Here is an 18,161-nt window from a genome sequence, read left to right on the forward strand (position 1 = left end):
ACACACACCACACACACACACATAACAGCTTATTCTAAGAGAATAAAGATGGAGGCAGTGGCACACATTGCTCCTCCTCGGCCATTTATTGATTCTACGAGCTCAGCTAAACCCAGAGAATACACACCCTGCTAATTCACCACACAGATAAGACACACACACACACACAGACACACACTGATAGTTGGTGCCAAGGTTAATCATCGACGAGCAGGTGAATGGTCGCAGAATGGCAGCCAGCTAGATAACATTGTCATCCACGAACACACGTTCACCATGACAGTCCTCCCGTCTGACCTCAGTCATAAGCTCCACCCCAGTCTATTATAACAACAGCAGGGAGCTACAGCATTCAGGTTATCCAGTGCCATGACTGTAGCCAGAAGGACAGACATAACCAAACTTCCAACCTCCATTCAGAAGAAAAAAAATAAAGATAAGAAAGAGAGGGAAATGTACACACACATGAAGGAGCTCAACCGAAAACTGAAAGTGGATGGAATAGGACTGATGTTTGGTCGTTTTCTTTTCTTTTGAGCTGAATCAAATCAGTCAACCTTGTGACGTAGTAGGTTATGTTAAAGGAAAGCATATGATTCAGTGCTGGGGCCATGAATAGCTTAGGCCTTAGGGACGATTACACAACATATTAGCTAACTGTGAAAGAAGGACCCAGGATATAGCCACATAACACTGAATAAATAGTTGAATCCTGTTGAAAATGTATAGGTTTTGTAGAGGCAATGAGAAGGATAGCAGATGCTTTTATAGATGTTAGTGTGTGTGCGTGCGTGACAGTGCAGGAGGTGGTGTACTGACTGGTGAGATCTGGCAGAGAACAACACAGATCAACCCAACAGGTCCTCCTCCCTGTCACTGAAACACTGTTGCATGTTAAATGGATCAGCACCACGCTGAGTAACATCTGGAAGCTGTTGTAGAGGTGTTCCTACACACACACACACACACACACACACACACACACACACACACACACACCAAACAGCTTATTCTAAGAGAATAAAGATGGAGGCAGTACACATTGCTCCTCCTCGGCCATTTATTGATTCTACGAGCTCAGCTAAACCTGGAGAATTACACACCCTTCTAATTCACCACGCAGATATGACACACACACACACACACAGAGAGAGACAGACACATTGATTGTGGGTGTCAAGGTTAATCATCGACGAGCAGGTGAATGGTCGCAGAATGGCAACAAGCTAGATAACACGTTCACCATGACAATCCTCCCGTCTGACCTAAGTCATCAATTCCACACCATTTTAGTCTATTATAACAACAGTAGGGCGCTACAGCATTAGATTATCCAGCGCCATGACTGTAACTGTCGCCAGATGGACAAACAGACCGAACCTCCAAACTCCATTCAAAGGAAGGGGAGGGGGGGATCATGGCGTACCTCTTTTAGGCAGCTCCTGCAGTGCGATGGTATCCCCTCCCCCGTCGTAGGGTAGATAGGGGTCGGCCTCGGTTGAGATATCGTCCATGGTTGACTGACAGTCGGTCGCTAAACTAATTTAGCTGTCTCACCAAGTGTTAGCTCCTCGTCGCTAGGCTAACTGCTTATCCGGGAGCAGCCTCCGTGTTTCGAACAGCCTCGGAGAGACTTGCTGTGTGTGTGAGACAAGCTGAGCTCCCTCTGTCTCTCTCCCCCCCCCCCCCAATCGTCTTTCCCTCCCTAATTCCCTCTCTTTCTCGCTCTCTACCCCTCCCTCTCCACTGCAGCAGCTGACTGCTAAGGAGCCGGTGATGTCATCGCACGACGAATTGCAAGCCTGGTTGGTTGGTTGCTAGGGGAGACGACTGGGGGGCAGAGGGAGGAGCGATAATGCGTAAGAATGCAGAGTGATCAGGCCAGGCTGGCAGAGCCTGTTGAAAGGTGTGCCGGTCGGTCTGATGCATAATATTAGTACTCGGCCTAATATGTATTGATGAACGAAGAATAAAAGGCTGTGGTATACAGTAGCATATCAGTACTGTAGTGCTACGCCAATATTGATCTGTATTGAACGCTATACAGTCAATGACTCTATTAATTTGGTGCTTACCATGCATAACTAATTAATATTGGTGTTAGTGCACAATCATCAACAAATGAGTTGAGGAAAACCCAAGCTAGTATAGAAAAAGAACAGCGTTTGTACAGACATACACCACACTGAAGTACTACTAAAATCAAATGTTGTGAAAGCAAAAGCCACAGCATGGGAGAGAGAAAAAGCCAGAACATGGCATTAGCAACCACCATAAACATGTCAGTGAAACCAGTACTGAGACTGACTCTCCTTTCTCTTTCCACAAACACTTTCTCCCTCTTTCTCTCTCCCAGACAGGATATGAAACCATTTGTGAGATTTCATCTGAGGGTTCATAGCTATGTATCATGTAGCAGTACACCAGTGGAAGCTCCTCATAAAAATACAAATGGTAAAACATTGAAAAAATGGTCCTTTTTAGATAAAACGATACTAAATATATTCACGTCACCAAATAATTGATTAAAACACTCTGTTTTGCAATGAAGGTCTACAGTAGTCTCAACAGCACTCTGGAGGGTAGCACCATGGTGTAGCCGGAGGACAGCTAGCTTCCGTCCTCCTCTTGGTACATTGATTTACATACAAAACCTAGGAGGCTCTTGGTTCTCACCCCGTTCCATAGACTTGCACAGTAATTATGCCAATTAATTATGGCAACTTCCAGAGGATGTCCTCCAAACTATCAGAGCTCTTGCAACATGTTGTCCACCCAATCAAAGGATCAGAGAATGAATCTAATACTGGATGCATAAGCTACAGCTAGCTAGCACTGCAGTGCATAAAATGTGATGAGTAGTTGACCCAAAAAGAGAAGGACAATTGTTAAACAGTTTTTCAAAAATGAAAGAGAAGCAAGAGAGAGATTGTCATTTTTTTTCACTTACTTACATAACTAGCAACATGCAGCTGGCTAGTTTAGTTACTCAAACAGAGTGATGCTATGTTAGCTAGCTGGCTATGACTATCCAACACAACACTGTAACTCCTCCAAGTCTAGGTAAGATTTAGGTTTTTATTAATTTACTGGCCCAGGTCCCACTGGTGTAACTGCCGGTGTAACTGACTATACACTGTAATGTTACTGCATGATTGTAGCGGGTTAACTAACACATTAGTTCTATTAGCTATGTTGACTAGGAAGTTACTTTAGCTAATATGGGGACAACGATGTAGGCTGTGTGTAGCGGTTATGACATGTTTGGGAACTTTTTTTCACCTTGTCACATGCAGCTGATGTGTTGTTCATTGAAATCCACAAACAAAGGGAAAAGGTGAGAAGAGAAGAGTGCATAGACGAAAGAAGGAATACAACGTGGCTGCTATGAAAGTGAACTGTGTTTATGTGTGATCAGGGGTGTATTCAATCCGCCGACTCTGTTGAAAAACTTTTCTTAAACAGAACCAAACGAAACGGGGTTAAAAATACCTGAATTTGTCCAATAGAAACTCTCATTTGCAACTGTTTGACTATTGATTATTCTCTAGATAAGTTAGATGCAGGCAAGAATGTGCAAGGCAGTATTGAATGTGTCACTGTTTGTCCATGTGTCACTGTCATCTCAAATTTTTCTTTCGACCTGTTTGCACCTACATTGTAAACTTTCATTCATAGGCTAGGTTTATTAAGACTATCCTACCAATGGGACATTAAAAACTGCAATATCTTATGTTTCACCGAGACGTAGCTGAATGACGACACAGATAATATAGATCTGGCTGGCTTCTCGTTGCATCGGCAGGAAAGAGCAGCTACGTCTGGTAAGACGAGGGGCAGGGATGTGTGTCTATTTGTCAATAACTGCTGATGCGCGATGTCTAATATCAAAGAAGTCTCGAGGTATTGCTCGCCTGAGGTAGAATACCTCATGATAAGCTGTAGACCACACTATCTCCCAAGAGAGTTCTCATCTATATTATTCGTAGCCTTCAATTTTACACCACAAACCGATGCAGAATCCTATTACATATTTTGGGTAGCCTTCCACAAGCTTGGCCCATTCCTCCTGACAGAGCTGGTGTAACTGAGTCAGGTTTGTAGGCCTCCTTGCTCGCACACACTTTTTAATTTCTGCCCACAAATGTTCCATGGGATTGAGGTCAAGGATTTGTGATGGCCACTCCAATACCTAGACTTTGCTGTCCTTAAGCCATTTTGCCACAACTTTGGAAGAATGCTTGGGGTCATGGTCCATTTGGAAGACCCATTTGCGACCAAGCTTTAACTTCCTGACTGATGTCTTGAGACGTTGCTTCAATATGTCCACATAATTTTCATTCCTCATGATGCCATCTATTTTGTGAAGTGCACCAGTCCCTCCTGCAGCAAAGCACCCCCACAATGTGATGCCGCCACCCCGTGCTTCACGGATAGGATGGTGTTCTTCGGCTTGCAAGCCTCCAATTTTTTCTTCCAAACATAACGATGGTCATTATGGCCAAACAGTTCTATTTCTGTTTCATCAGACCAGAGGACATTTCTCCAAAAAGTACGATCTCTGTTTACATGGACAGAGATCGTCCTTCCTGAGCGGTATGACGGCTACGTCGTCCCATGGTGTTTATACTTGCGTACTATTGTTTGTACAGATGATTGTGGTACCTTCAGGCGTTTGGAAATTGCTCCCACGGGTGAACCATTTTTTTCTGAAGTCGTGGGTGATTTCTTTTGATTTCCCCATGATGTCAAGCAAAGAGGCACTGAGTTTGAAGGTTGGCCTTGAAATACATCCACAGGTACACCTCCAATTGACTCAAATTATGTCAATTAGCCCATCAGAAGCTTCTAAAGCCATGACATAATTTTCTGAAAATTTCCAAGCTGTTTAAAGAAACAGTCAACTTAGTGTATGTACATTTCTGACCCACTGGAATTGTGATACAGTGAATTACAAGTGAAATAATCTGTCTGGTAAACAATTGCTGGAAAAATTACTCATGCACAAAGTAGATGTCCTTACCGACTTGCCAAAACTATAGTTTGTTAACAAGAAATTTGTGGAGTGGTTGAAAAACCAGTTTTAATGACTCCACCCTAAGTGCATGTAAACTTCCGACTTCGTTATTGTTATCTAATTTTCTTGATACTTCATGATTTTAAACCATAAATGTTACATTGAACTGGGTGAATGCTGTAATAGAAATAAGGCCATGCTCATGAAAAAAATCGTCCTCCCTCATCATAAACGACATTGACCGCCACTGGCGTACACGTGTGTGAAACTGTCACACTTCAATAATGCAACAACTGTATCAATTTGGTCACTAGAGCTCTGCACATGTGTATTCACACTATCACTTGTTATTATTAAAGGGATACTTCGGGATCTTGGCAATGAGGCCCTTCATCTACTTCACTAGAGTCAGATGAACTCATGGATACCATTTTTGTCTCTGCGTGCAGTTTGAAGGAAGATGCTAACTAGCATTAGCACAATGACTGGAAAATTATGAGTATCTGTTGCAATGACTGGAATTATATGGGTATCAGATACCCATAGTCTTCAAGCCATTATGGTAGCATGCTAGCAGATACCCATACTTCCAGTCATTGCGCTAATGCTAACTAGCATTGGTTCACAAAACTACCTCCAACTTCCTTCATACTGCATACATACAAATGGTATCAATGAGTTCATCTGACTCTGGGGAAGATGATAAAGGGCCTCATTGCCGAAATCCCGAAGTATCCTTTGGTGTTGGCACCATCAAACCAACCAACGAAGCCCCTACCTGGCTTTCAGCACTGCTCCTGTTGCTAGGCGACGATGGCACAGGTGATGATGTCACCCATCTGGAGCTTGGAAGTAAATCCAGCAGACTGTTCAACAGAGTACCCAATTAACATAGCACCAGGGTTCTAGAAATCTAGAACTAGAACCAGTGATGCTTTAATTCCACAGTTTTTAATTCCAATTTCCAATATGTCCCAATCCTCTATTCTAAGCCTGGTTCAGGCAGTTCCATTCTGTGCCACTACAGAACATTCCCACAGCTGCCTGACATAGTACACCACCACCAGCCCCAAAGCACAGTGCATATAAATAGCACCAAGCAGACTAACGGACAGGCAGACAGACAGTCAGGCTAACATGCAAACACTGTGTACTGTAGTGTAAAGACAATCCTAAGGGAGGGATACTGACAGATACAGGTATTTATTGGACACCAAGCTGCCAAACTGGTTCATGGGAATTTGTCCCTTCACTCAACTGGGCATGTCTTCGCCCAGTTCTTAATTAACATGTAGGCGTATGTATATGAATCACAGCGGAATGGGCTATTGCAAGTGTTTTCTGTCAGTCTCTACCGGTTCGTCTTGTTTGTCAAGTTTACTAGTGTTTGTCCTGTCAGCTCCTGTCTTTTCCCAGCCTCTCTTTTCTTGCCTGTCCTAACCCTGTATCCGCCCACCTGACCTCTCTGCCTTCCCTGACCCAGAGCCTGCCTGCCATCCTGTACCTTTACTCCTACTCTGGATTATCGACCCCTGCTTGCCTTGATCTGTAGTTTGCCTGCCCCTGTTGTTACAATAAACATTGTTACTTCACACAGTCTACACTTGGGTCTTGCATAGATACCTGATAGCACGAACTGGCCACGACTGACCCAGCAGACATGGACCAGCTCCATAATGCCATCTCCTCCCAAGGAGCCACCATTGGTAGGCACAAGGATTTGCTTCGCGGTCTGATGGAAGGCATTGCGGGAGCAATTCCGGGGGTTGCCTACTAGGCAGCCTACCACGACGGTAATCTCCCGGCCCCTCTGTAACCCAGCTGGTAGCAGCACCATCACCCTGGTTTCCCGGGAACCCCCTTTACCTTCCCCGGAGCACTACAATGGAGATTCCAGAACCTGCCGGGCCTTTCTCTCCCAGCTCCCTCGTTTTCGAGCTGCAGCCTTCTTCATTCCCCTCGGACCGCTCGAAGATAGCATACAGTATTAAGCTGATGTCTGGGAGGGCACTCACCTGGGCCACGGCAGTGTGGGAGCAACAATCCTCCGTCTGCCTCAGTCTGGAGGTATTCGTGGCGGAGCTGGCAAGTTTGAGGCTTCGGTGACCGGGACAGGTTGCCCGGAAGTTACTCCAGCTTCAGCAGGACACCTTCAGTGTGGCAGACTATGCGGTGGAGTTCCGCACGCTAGCAGCGGAGGATACCTGGAACCCGGAAGCACTGTTTGACACATTCCTGCATGGATTATTGTAAGAGGTAAAGGATGAACTGGCAGCCCGAGGACTACCGACATCTTGACTCTCTCAACGCTTTAACCATCAGGATCGATGGTCGGCTATGGGAATGTGGGAGGGAGAAGAGGTCCGATTGCGGTCCCAATCGCTCACTCAGGGATCCCACCTTGCAAATGATGAACTCCGTAAATCCCCGGTGTCTACGTCCCCGAGACCATTCAAGCTTACCCGAGTCCCTCCAAGAGCCTCAGGAGACTGCCGATTCACCTCTTCCCGAGCCGATGCAGCTCGGGAAGAACATGTACTCAGACTTAAGACTCAGAATTGTCTGTATTGCGGTACTGCCAGTCATTTTGTGTCTACAGTATCTTCAAGAGACCTAGCTCATTCGTTGGAGTGAGTACACTAGTGGGTCTTAAAGATAATTGTTCTTCTCCCCCTACTCGCCCCCTCTCCATGCCACCCTGCTGTGGGGTGACCAGTCCAAGTCTCTCCAGGTACTTATTGACTCGGGGGCCGAAGTGAGTCTCATGGACGTTAACCTGGTATCCGAGCTGGGCATCCCCACTCAATCCCTCTCCATTCCCATGGGTGTTAGAACGCTGGACGGGCACTCTACAGGCTGGGTCACCCACCAGACCACCACCGTCAACCTACGAGTGTCGGGGAACCACAGTGAGACGATCCAATTCCTGCTGGTTGAATCTCTGCAGCTTCCTGTGGTATTGGTATTCTCTTGGCTCCAGCGACACAATCCCTCCATTGACTGGGCTACTGGTGCCATCGTGGGCTGGAGCCCGTCCTGCAACACTCATTGCCTGAAGTCAGCTCTGTCTTCACCGGGGCGTCTTCCTGGGGGCTTGGAAATTGCCCCGGACCCCTCCGCCAGCTCCGCAGAGTACCAGGACCACTGGGAGGGGTTCAGTAAGGCCCGTGCCACTTCGCTTCCGCAGTACCGACCGGTATCCAAGAAGGTCAAGTCTGAGGCTCTGGCACGCTGCTATTGTGCCGTGGCTACACACCCGGAAGCAGAGACCTTCACCCCCGTTCCAAGATCATTAGCTCCTTTGCCGTTCGCCCTCTGTTTCCCCGTACCCTTCGTATTTGTCCTACTTATTCTGTGTCTAGAGTCAAAACCATGTCTGACGGCCCCTTGTCTTCTGTTTCTAGGCCCATCCCTCCGCCCGTGCCATCCATGGCCAGCCAGCGCACACGGTGAGACACCTCCTGAGGGTTCGACCACGGGGCAGGGGTTTACAGTACCTGGTTGACTGGGAGGGTTATGGCCCAGAGGAGAGGTGCTGAGTTCCCGCTAAAGACATCTTGGACCCGGCCCTCATCACCGGCACCCCTGACCCTGCCTGCTCCACCTCTGGACTATCAACCCCTGCCTGCCTTGATCTGTCGTTTGCTTGCCCCTGTTGTTACAATAAACATTGTTACTTCACACAGTCTGCACTTGAGCACCTTACCATGATCCCTGACAACGGGATGGTTTTTCAAAACCGCCAATACCGTTGAAACTATTTATTTTAAAGTTTTTCAAAACATTTAAGTATATTTGTAGCTACTTTTTATATAAATGCATGCAATGAACTCGTGCAATACGTTAGGAGAAAAAAAGATTGCATTCTTCATTTCACCTATCATATTATTTTATATTATGAAGCTTACAGTAGTTCCCCAGAACAGTTGAGCTAGTCACGTATTTGTTTGTAAATACACTTTATATACCAAAGTACGTGGACACCCCTTCAAATTAGTGGATTCGGCTATTTCAGCCATACCTGTTGCTGACAGGTGTATAACATTGAGCACAGAGCCATACAATCTCCATAGCATGGTAATAGAATGACCTTACTGAAGAGCTCAGTGACTTTCAATGTGGCACCGTCGTAGGATGCCACCTTTCCAACAAGTTATTTAGTGAAATTTCTCCCCTGGTCAATGTAAGTGCTGTTATTGTGAAGTGGAAATGTCTAGGAGAAACTACGGCTCAGCAACAAAGTAGTAGGCCACACAAGCTCACAGAGTGGGGCCGTAGTGTATGAACCTAGCTATGAACCTAAGTTATCATAGCCGGTTATATCGACTTCAAGACAGTCTGAATGGCATCAATAAAGCCTTTGGGTTGAGTAGAATATAATATAACCTAATTATGCCAAGGATGCCAGTCCATACACTACTGTTCAAAAGTTTGGGGTCACTTAGAAATGTCCTTGTTTTTGAAAGAAAAGCCCAAAAAAAATGTCCATTAAAATAACAAATTGATCAGAAATACAGTGTAGACTTTGTTAATGTTGTAAATGACTATTGTAGCTGGAAACGGCAGATTTATAATGGAATATCTACATAGGCCCATTATCAGCAACCATCACTCCTGTGTTCCAATGGCACGTTGTGTTAGCTCGTCCAAGTTTATCAGTTTAAAAGGCTAATTGATCATTAGAAAACCCTTTTGCAATTATGTTAGCACAGCTGAAAATTGGTGTACTGATTAAAGAAGCACTACAACTGGCCTTCTTTAGACTAGTTGAGTATCTGGAGTGTCAGCATTTGTGGGTTCGATTACAGGCTCAAAATGGCCAGAAACAAATAACTTTCTTCTGAATCTCGTCAGTCTATTCTTGTTCTGAGAAATGAAGGCTATTCCATGCAAGAAATTGCCAATAAACTGAAGATCTCGTACAACGCTGTGTACTACTCCCTTCACAGAACACGCAAACTGTCTCTAACCAAAATAGAAAGAGTGGGAGGCCCCGGTGTACAACTGTGCAAGAGGATAAGTACATTAGAGTGTCTAGTTTGAGAAACAGACGCCTCACAAGTCCTCAACTGGCAGCTTCCTTTAAAGAGTACCTTCAAAATGCCAGTCTCAATGTCAACAGTGAAGAGGCGACTCCGAGATGCTGGCATTCAAGGCAGAGTTGCAAAGAAAACGGCAGATCTCAGACTGGGCAATACATTTTTTTTATTAAGATGGGCAAAAGAACACAGACACTGGACATAGGAAGATTGGAAAAGGTGTTACGGACAGACAAATCTAAGTTTGAGGTGTTCGGATCACAAAGAAGAACATTCGGGAGGCGCAGAATAAATTAAAAGATGCTGGAGGCAATGTGATAGTTTGGGGGTGCTTTGGTGGTGGTAAAGTGGGAGATTTGTACAGGGTAAAAGGGATCTTGAAGAAGGATGACAATCACTCTATTTTGCAAAGCCATGACATACCCTGTGGAAGGTGCTTAATTGGAGCCAATTTCCTCTTACAACAGGACAATGATCCAAAGCACAGCTCAAAACTATGCAAGAAATATTTAGGGAAGAAGCAGTCAGCTGGTATTCTGTCTATAATGGAGTGGTCAGCACAGTCACCAGATCTCAACCCTATTGAGCTGTTGTGGGAGCAGCTTCACCGTAACGTAAGAAGTACGTAAGAAGTGCCCATCAAGCCAATCCAACTTGCTTCGGGAAGCATGGGGTGAAATCACTTCAGATTACCTCAACAAATTGACAACTAGAATGCCAAAAATCTGCAAGGCTGTAATTGCTGCAAATGGAGGATTCTTTGATGAAAGCAAAGTTTGAAAGACACAATTATGTACATTTTTAAAAATCATTTATAACCTTGTCAACATCTTGACTACACTGTATTTCCTATTCATTTTGCAACTCATTTCATGTATCTTTTCATGGAAAACAAGGACATTTCTAAGTGACCCCAAACTTTTGAACGATAGTGTAGTTATTACCAAGCATGAGTTCCCCACATATCCTGTACATTCATTGATCGTGTACACCAACTTTGCAAATAAAGGTGCGATTCAGGTATGAATGTCTGCGAGACATTCTTTATTCAGTCATATCCAATTCCAGTCTTTTTTGGGGGGGGTTGTAATTCATATATACAGAACCAGAATTTAAAAAACAGTACAGTACACTACACTTCCTATGCATCATGCAAATACTCTTCGAGGTTCATATCAATATCTAATTTCCTTCATCTGCACTGATAGGTGCACAGGATAGGTGTAGTATTTCATCAAATGAGAGATTTAATTTCAACCAGTAGAGAATGTGAAAAGCTTTATTGAAGAAGTTCATTATCCAAGTTATAAATACGGAATATTATAAATATAAGTTCAATCTGTACTTCAATGCACATCTGGTGGGCATTCTAAAAACAGAGGAAGAAAGATGAGGTGGGGAGAAAGGCATGAGAGAAAGTGTAATAGACAGAAAGGGAAAGAGATAAGACCGGAGCAGGGAAGACAGCATATGATGAATGAAAATACACATTCTCTCAGGTCATCACAATTACATAACAGTGTCTCTAACAGTGTCTCCTAACCATTCCTGGGCCCCCAGTTGGCCAGAGGGTTATTTTAGAGTCGGTGAGGTGGCGATGACGGGGCTGGGGGTTGGCGTCCTCTCTCACACCAAAACATACCTGCAGAAGAGAGACAGATGGAGAGAGATAGCATGATTAAGCCTTGTGTTTTTTTCCAATTCCAACACTGTCAGTCATCATAATAATCAGGTGAAATGCAAAACTGACCTTGGATCATTTACTCTGGAACTACTACAACTGTATTTCAACTGTATTTCCAACTGTATTTCAATGCAAAGCTTCTCTTTAATAACACTGCCTGTTGACCCGACCAAGTGACCTCTCACCTCTGATCATGCTGTGCCCTCTATGTGTCAGGCAGTTCGGAAGCAGGAGGGGTTCACCGACACAGCTGATCTAACCTAGAGGATTTAGGGAGAAGGGGTTGTTATTGAGAAAACAAGCTAGTTAAAGAGACCGTGTTCAACAGGAATCTGTGTGTGTGGCTGCTGAGTACTTTATACTGAAAAACATGCACAGGACAAACGATATAGCGTACTTACTTAAATATAAATAGTGGCATGCCTTACTATTCTCCATGGTTGGTCCTCTTGCCTATTCTTTGAAGGTGGAAGGAGCCACAGTCATACACCTGAGCCTGCTTACTGCACAATACAATCCATCAATCAGATTGATACACAATGTAGGTGTGGGTAGTAGGGTGTCTTATTGTTCACATTTTTTTCAATATGGGTGACTCTTTGTTTATGTACAGACATCACCCTTACCTGAACAGCACAGTTAAATAAGGTAAACATTTTTTTTTTTTTATTTTATAATTTTACCAAAACGGCACCCTCACTTAAGAAGTATAAATCAAAGGGAGAGAAACTGGAAATTGAATAACTGCAGTTGACATACCTAAGTAAATGGAAGAATACTCTTATTGCAAGGTGGGTGGCTCTTAAAAGAGCCTTTGGTTATGCATAGTGTGGTATATGGTGTTGCCAGGGAAGTAGGAGGTAAAGGCCTTCCCACACGGATTGCCTCCAGTGCTGCATTGTTGGCCCCCATCCTTGCAACATCCTGCAGAGCAGCAGACCTCTCCTCTGGCACACGGCGGCAAGCTGCAGGTCCCCTCCTGGTCCTCGTGTCCATCCTCATGAAGTTATGCAGGACACAGGTAGCCTTCACACATGCCTGAATTTCCCCACGAGGCATTCCCAGGTGGCCCTGGCCACCCAATCGTGCGGTGCCCTACACGGTAACTGTAGGGAATTGTTTAGGAGGAATCTACAGTTGCAAGGTATCTGTAGGAATATGGAAGATAATGTCATTATTAGACTTTTACATCATCAGGTCATTGTGGATTACTGAAAGTATAATATCTCTTATAACAAATCATGATAACATAGAATATAGATAGATGCATGTGTAGAATGTGACAGTAGAAGGTTCATATCAAAGATGGCATCAAACATGAATACATAAATACTGTTTGAAGCTTGATGATGAGTTGATCATTTGAATCAGCTGTGTAGTGCTAAAGCAAAAACAAAAATGTGCACCCCTTTTGAGTCCCCAGGACCTAGACTGAGAACCACCGCTCTTCATCTGCATTACAACAGGCGTTCACAGCTCTCTGTAGCTGAGGACAGAAAACATAACAAAAACCAGACTTCCTTATACTCCAATTAGACAGCACTGAATATTATGGTGCTACTATCATCTCTGTCCTCACTCCTTTCTAGAGACTGGAACTACACCAAAGTACCTGCCCTATTCAGTTGGAGCTACTATCCTTAGCTAGCTTCCTACAAATGCATTTTTTTTTTTTTTACAATGATAAATAGATCACAATAGCTAGCTAATATGAAGTTAGGTAGCTGGTGATATTTAATTAACTTAGCTAACTAGCTGTACAGTATGTAAAATTGTCTAGATAGCTAGCTAGCTAGCTACGTTAGCAGCTCGTCTGAGTTAGCCTCCACTGTAGCTAGTTAGCTAAGAATACATCATTACTTTTACATTTTCAAAATGTATTTACTTACTTCAATAGGTTCTCCCAGCCATGTTGACGATTGGAAACAGGGCAGCAAAGTTTGTCACCAGAGCGGTTTAGAGCATATTACTATTTATCTGTGAATAAATAAATGAAATGTAGAATGGATTAAACCATTTACCCATTTAATAACCAGACCTTAAACAAAATGCTGAATTCTTGATGGACTATACTGAATCCTTGATGCACAACCGAACTGCTGCTATATGCTGCCAGCACCACAAGGGAGCCACTCTGGGCGCCCGAAGATGCACGATGAAATGTACAGCCTGCTAGTGTACACAGGCCATTAGGCGGCCGCTTATGACGGGAAATTGACAAGGGCAGCATTTTCTACGCTAAAATGACCAAGACATACCTCCAACAACATATAAAACCTCACATAATTATGCCCCAAAACAGTGACAATTTCTATCAAAAGGTGGCATGTGGGCTTTTTAGGTGAGCACTGATGCCGCCCTGTGACCACTTTGTCAAAGGCAGGGGGGCGCAAAATATTTTTCTTGTCCATTCCCAGCGCCCCTCTCCAGGGTGCTGTTGGAGACGCACCGCACCGCTGCAGCGATCCATCAACATTCCGTCCGTAAAAAATATCTAACATAAATCATGTAGCAGATACAGGATATACAAACAGGTCACGTCAATGTAAAATGGACCATATGGAATGGACTATCACAACTGTTGTCCAGGAGTTTCACTCCATTTTCATGATCAGTGATTTCAATCTGATCATAGCAACAAACAAACAAATACTTCTGCATTTCCTGCTGTGTAAACACAATGCAAATAGGCTCATAATAACTCCTAAAAAGTTGGAGTAGCTGAAATTCAGGGCTTAAATAGCAACACTGAATCGTCACAAAGCCAATGCAACCGCCTGTTTTAAAAAAAAAAGATGGACCTACCACACGGATGGGCATTCATAAAATTCCATTGCTGGTTGACATGGCCCTGGTAAGCATGAGCCGACGTCTTTTTTTAGTCGTAGCCGGACGTCATTATTTGGTGTTTTACAAATGGTAGGCTTACCACAGTTGGGCATTCATAAAATACAATTTCAGGCAACACTATAGGATATACATCAGGAAGCAGGACCGAGGCTGACGCCTTTTGGACGTTTTTTTTTGTTCAGTCCAGACCGGTCTTGAATTCCACGGATATTGGATTTTGGTCTGGTCCGAACCTGTTTGCTTTGATTTCAATGCCCAAGGACATAGATTTTCGATCCGGTCTGGTCCAAATCTGAACCCATCATAGAAGTACGTCTATGTTTGGTTCAGATTTGGTCAGGTCTAGACCAGCCAAACAGTTATCTATAAATTACGTATTTTCAACTGTCATTCATTACCGAAAATGAATCTGATTTCAACGTCCGTAAAATATGTGTTTTTCAACGTCTTTCATGTATTTTCAACGTCCTGAAAAATACGTAATTTAAACATCCGGAAAATATATATTTTCACCATTCAATCAGACCTAAATTTAACCTAACATCAACGTCTGAAAAAGAAGAATTTTAGACATCTTTTCAACATACTTTTGCTTACTGGGACTATTCTAGTTTCACTGTGGGTGCCGCTCTTTGGACTTGCCTCTAAAGCAGCAGAAATGCAAGGAGCAGCCCTGTTACCCCTTCATTTATTCCACATTTTGTTGTGTTACAGCCTGAATTCCAAAATGGATTCGATTCAATAGATGTTTTTCTTTCACCCATCTACACAAAATACCCCATAATGACAAAGTGAAAACATGTTTTTAGAATTGTTTGCTAATTTATTGAAAATGAAATACAGAAATATCAAATTTACATACAGTAAGTATTCACACATCTGAGTAAATTTTTTTTTTTTAAATTTTACCCAAGTCAGGCAAGTCAGTTAAGTAATTCTTATTTTCAATGACGGCCTGGGAACAGTGCCTGTTCAGGGGCAGAACGACAGATTTGTACCTTATCAGCTCGGGGGTTTGAACTCGCAACCTTCCGGTTACTAGTCCAACGCTCTAACCACTAGGCTACGCTGCCGCCCCATGTTAGAATCACCTTTGGCAGCAATTACAGTTGTGAGTCTTTCTGGTTAAGTCTCAAATACACAGGTCTCAAACTCATTCCATGGAAGACTGAGTGTCTGTGGGTTTTCCATGGAAAACTGAGTGTCTGTGGGTTTTCACTCCGCCCTTGTACTTGATTGATGAATTAAGGTCACTAATTATAACTGAACATAAAATATAAACGCAACATGTAAAATGTTGGTCCCATGTATCATTAGCTGAAATAAAAGATTCCAGAAATGTTCCATACTCGCAAAAAGCTTATTTCTCGAAAATGCTGTGCACAAATTTGTTTACATCTCTGTTAGTGAGCCTTTCTCCTTTGCCAAGACAATCCATCTACCTGACAGGTGTGGCATATCAAGAAGTCGATTAAACAGCATTATTCTTACACCAGGTGCACCTTGTGCTGAGGCCACTCTAAAGTGTACAGTTTTGTCACACAACACAATGTCACAGGTGTCTCAAGTTGAGGGAGCATGCCATTGGCATGCTGACTGCAGGAATGTTCACCAGAGCTGTTATCAGAGAATTTGAATGTTCATTTCTCTATCATAAGCCACCTCCAACGTTTTTCTTTGAGAATTTGGCAGTACGTCCAACTGGCCTCACAACCGCAGACCATGTGTAACCACACCAGCACAGGACCTCAATATCTGGCTTCTTCACCTGCTGGATCGTCTGAGACCAGTCACGGAGTCAGCTGATGAAACTGTGGGTTTGCACAACCAAATCATTTCTGCACAAACTGTCAGAAACCGTCTTAGGGATGCTCATCTGCGTGCTCGTCATCCTCACCAGGGTCTTGACCTGACTGCAGTTTGGAGTCGTAACAGTTTTCCGTAGGCAAATGTGAACCTTTGATGGCCACTGGCATGCTGAAGAAGTGTGCTCTTCACAGATTAATCATGGTTTCAACTGTACCTGGCATATGGCAGACAGCATGTATGGCATTGTGTGGGCAAACGGTTTGCTGATATCAACATTGTGAACAGAGTGCCCCAAGGTGGCGGTGGGGTTAGGGTATGGGCAGGCATAAGCCACAATTGAACACAATTGTATTTTATCCATGGTAATTTCAATGCACAGAGATACCGTGACGAGATCCTGAGGCCCATTGTCGTGCCATTCATCCACCACCATCACCTCATGTTTCAGCATGATAATGCAAGTCCCCATGTCGCAAGAATCTTTACACAATTCCTGGAAGATCAAAATGTCCTAGTTCTTCCTTGGCCTGCCAGACATGTCACCAATTGAGTTTGTTTGGGATGCTCTGGATTGACATGTACGACAGTGTGTTCCAGTTCCCGCAAATATCCAGCAACTTCAAAACAGCCATTGAAGAGGAATGGGACAACATTCCACAGGCCACAATCAACAGCCTGAACAACTCTATGCGAAGGAACTGTGTCGCGCTACATGAGGCAAATGATGGTCAAACCATATGTTGACTGGTTTTCTAATCCACGCCCCTACCCTTTGTTTTAAAAGGTATTTGTGACCAACAGATGCATATCTTTATTCCCAGTCATGTGAAATCCATAGATTATGGCCTAATGTATTTATTTCAATTGACTGATTTCCTTAAATGAACTGTAAATCACTAAAAACTTTTAAATTGTTGCATGTTGCGTTTATATTTTGTTCAGTGTGGTAAAGAACTCCCCACACCTTGTTGTCTAAGGCTAATTGAAAGGAAAAACCAAAAACCTGAAGACACTAGGCTCTCCATGGAATGAGTTTGTCACCCCTGCTATAATAGCTTTGCACGCCTGGATTGTCATATATTTGCACATTATAATGTTTTTAATTCTTCAAGCTGTGAAGTTGGTGATTCATAATTTTTTGACAGCCATTTTCAAGACTTGCCATAGATTTTCAAGCCTATTTAAATAAAAACTGTAACTAGGCCACTCAGGAGCATTCAATGTAGTCTTGATAAGCAACTCCTGAGTATATTTGGCCTTGTGTTTGAGGTTATTGTCCTGCTGAAAGGTGAATTTGTATCCCAGTGTTCGTTGGAAAGGAGACTGAACCAGGTGATTTGCTCCTTTCAATTTATTTTTTATCATAAACAAACTCCACAGTTCTTGATGATAAGCATGCCCATAACATGATGCAGTGACGTGTTGGATTTGCCCCAAACATAATTGTTTGTATTCAGGACAAAGTTCATTTCTTTGCAACATTTTTGCAGTCTTGCTTTAGTGCCTAATTGTAAACCGGATGCATGTTTTAGAATATTTTATTCTGTACAGGCTTCCTTCTTTTCTATATGTCAATTAGGTTAGTGTTGTGGAGTAACTATAATGTTGTTGATCCATCCTCATTTTCTCCTATCACAGCCATTAAACTCTGCAACTGTTTTAAAGTCACTATTGGCCTTATGGTGAAATCCCTAAGCGGTTTACTTCCTTTCCGGCAACTGATTTAGGAAGGACGCCTGTATCTTTGTAGTGACTGGGTGTA

The 18,161-nt window shown here is 43.4% G+C and overlaps 1 protein-coding gene and 1 long non-coding RNA gene across 8 annotated transcripts in view; both read right to left on the minus strand.

Moving 5' to 3' along the window:
* clcn3 (chloride channel 3) overlaps positions 1-18,161 on the minus strand; it is a 75,824-nt gene that overhangs the window by 29,045 nt on the left and 28,618 nt on the right. For 2 of the 6 annotated variants that reach the window (XM_052459821.1, XM_052459818.1), the window contains exon 1: positions 1,427-1,677. The exons of the other annotated variants lie outside the window; for them this stretch is intronic. In XM_052459821.1, coding sequence (XP_052315781.1) covers positions 1,427-1,514 — 88 coding nt within the window. In that variant the 5' untranslated portion in view covers positions 1,515-1,677. Of the gene's footprint in view, positions 1-1,426; positions 1,678-18,161 lie in introns of those variants that run through there. 6 annotated transcript variants of the gene reach the window in all.
* Positions 11,316-13,612, minus strand: LOC118392124 (uncharacterized). 2 transcript variants are annotated; one of them, XR_004827305.2, is made up of 3 exons: positions 13,147-13,612; positions 11,926-12,888; positions 11,316-11,698 (listed from the first exon to the last, which is right to left on the minus strand). It is a non-coding gene; the product is annotated as an uncharacterized LOC118392124 (long non-coding RNA). The 2 variants fall into 2 exon arrangements; XR_004827304.2 differs by having other exon boundaries at positions 11,926-13,612.

The sequence above is a fragment of the Oncorhynchus keta genome, chromosome 13, assembly GCF_023373465.1.
Source record: "Oncorhynchus keta strain PuntledgeMale-10-30-2019 chromosome 13, Oket_V2, whole genome shotgun sequence".
In the NCBI taxonomy this organism is placed as follows: domain Eukaryota; kingdom Metazoa; phylum Chordata; class Actinopteri; order Salmoniformes; family Salmonidae; genus Oncorhynchus; species Oncorhynchus keta.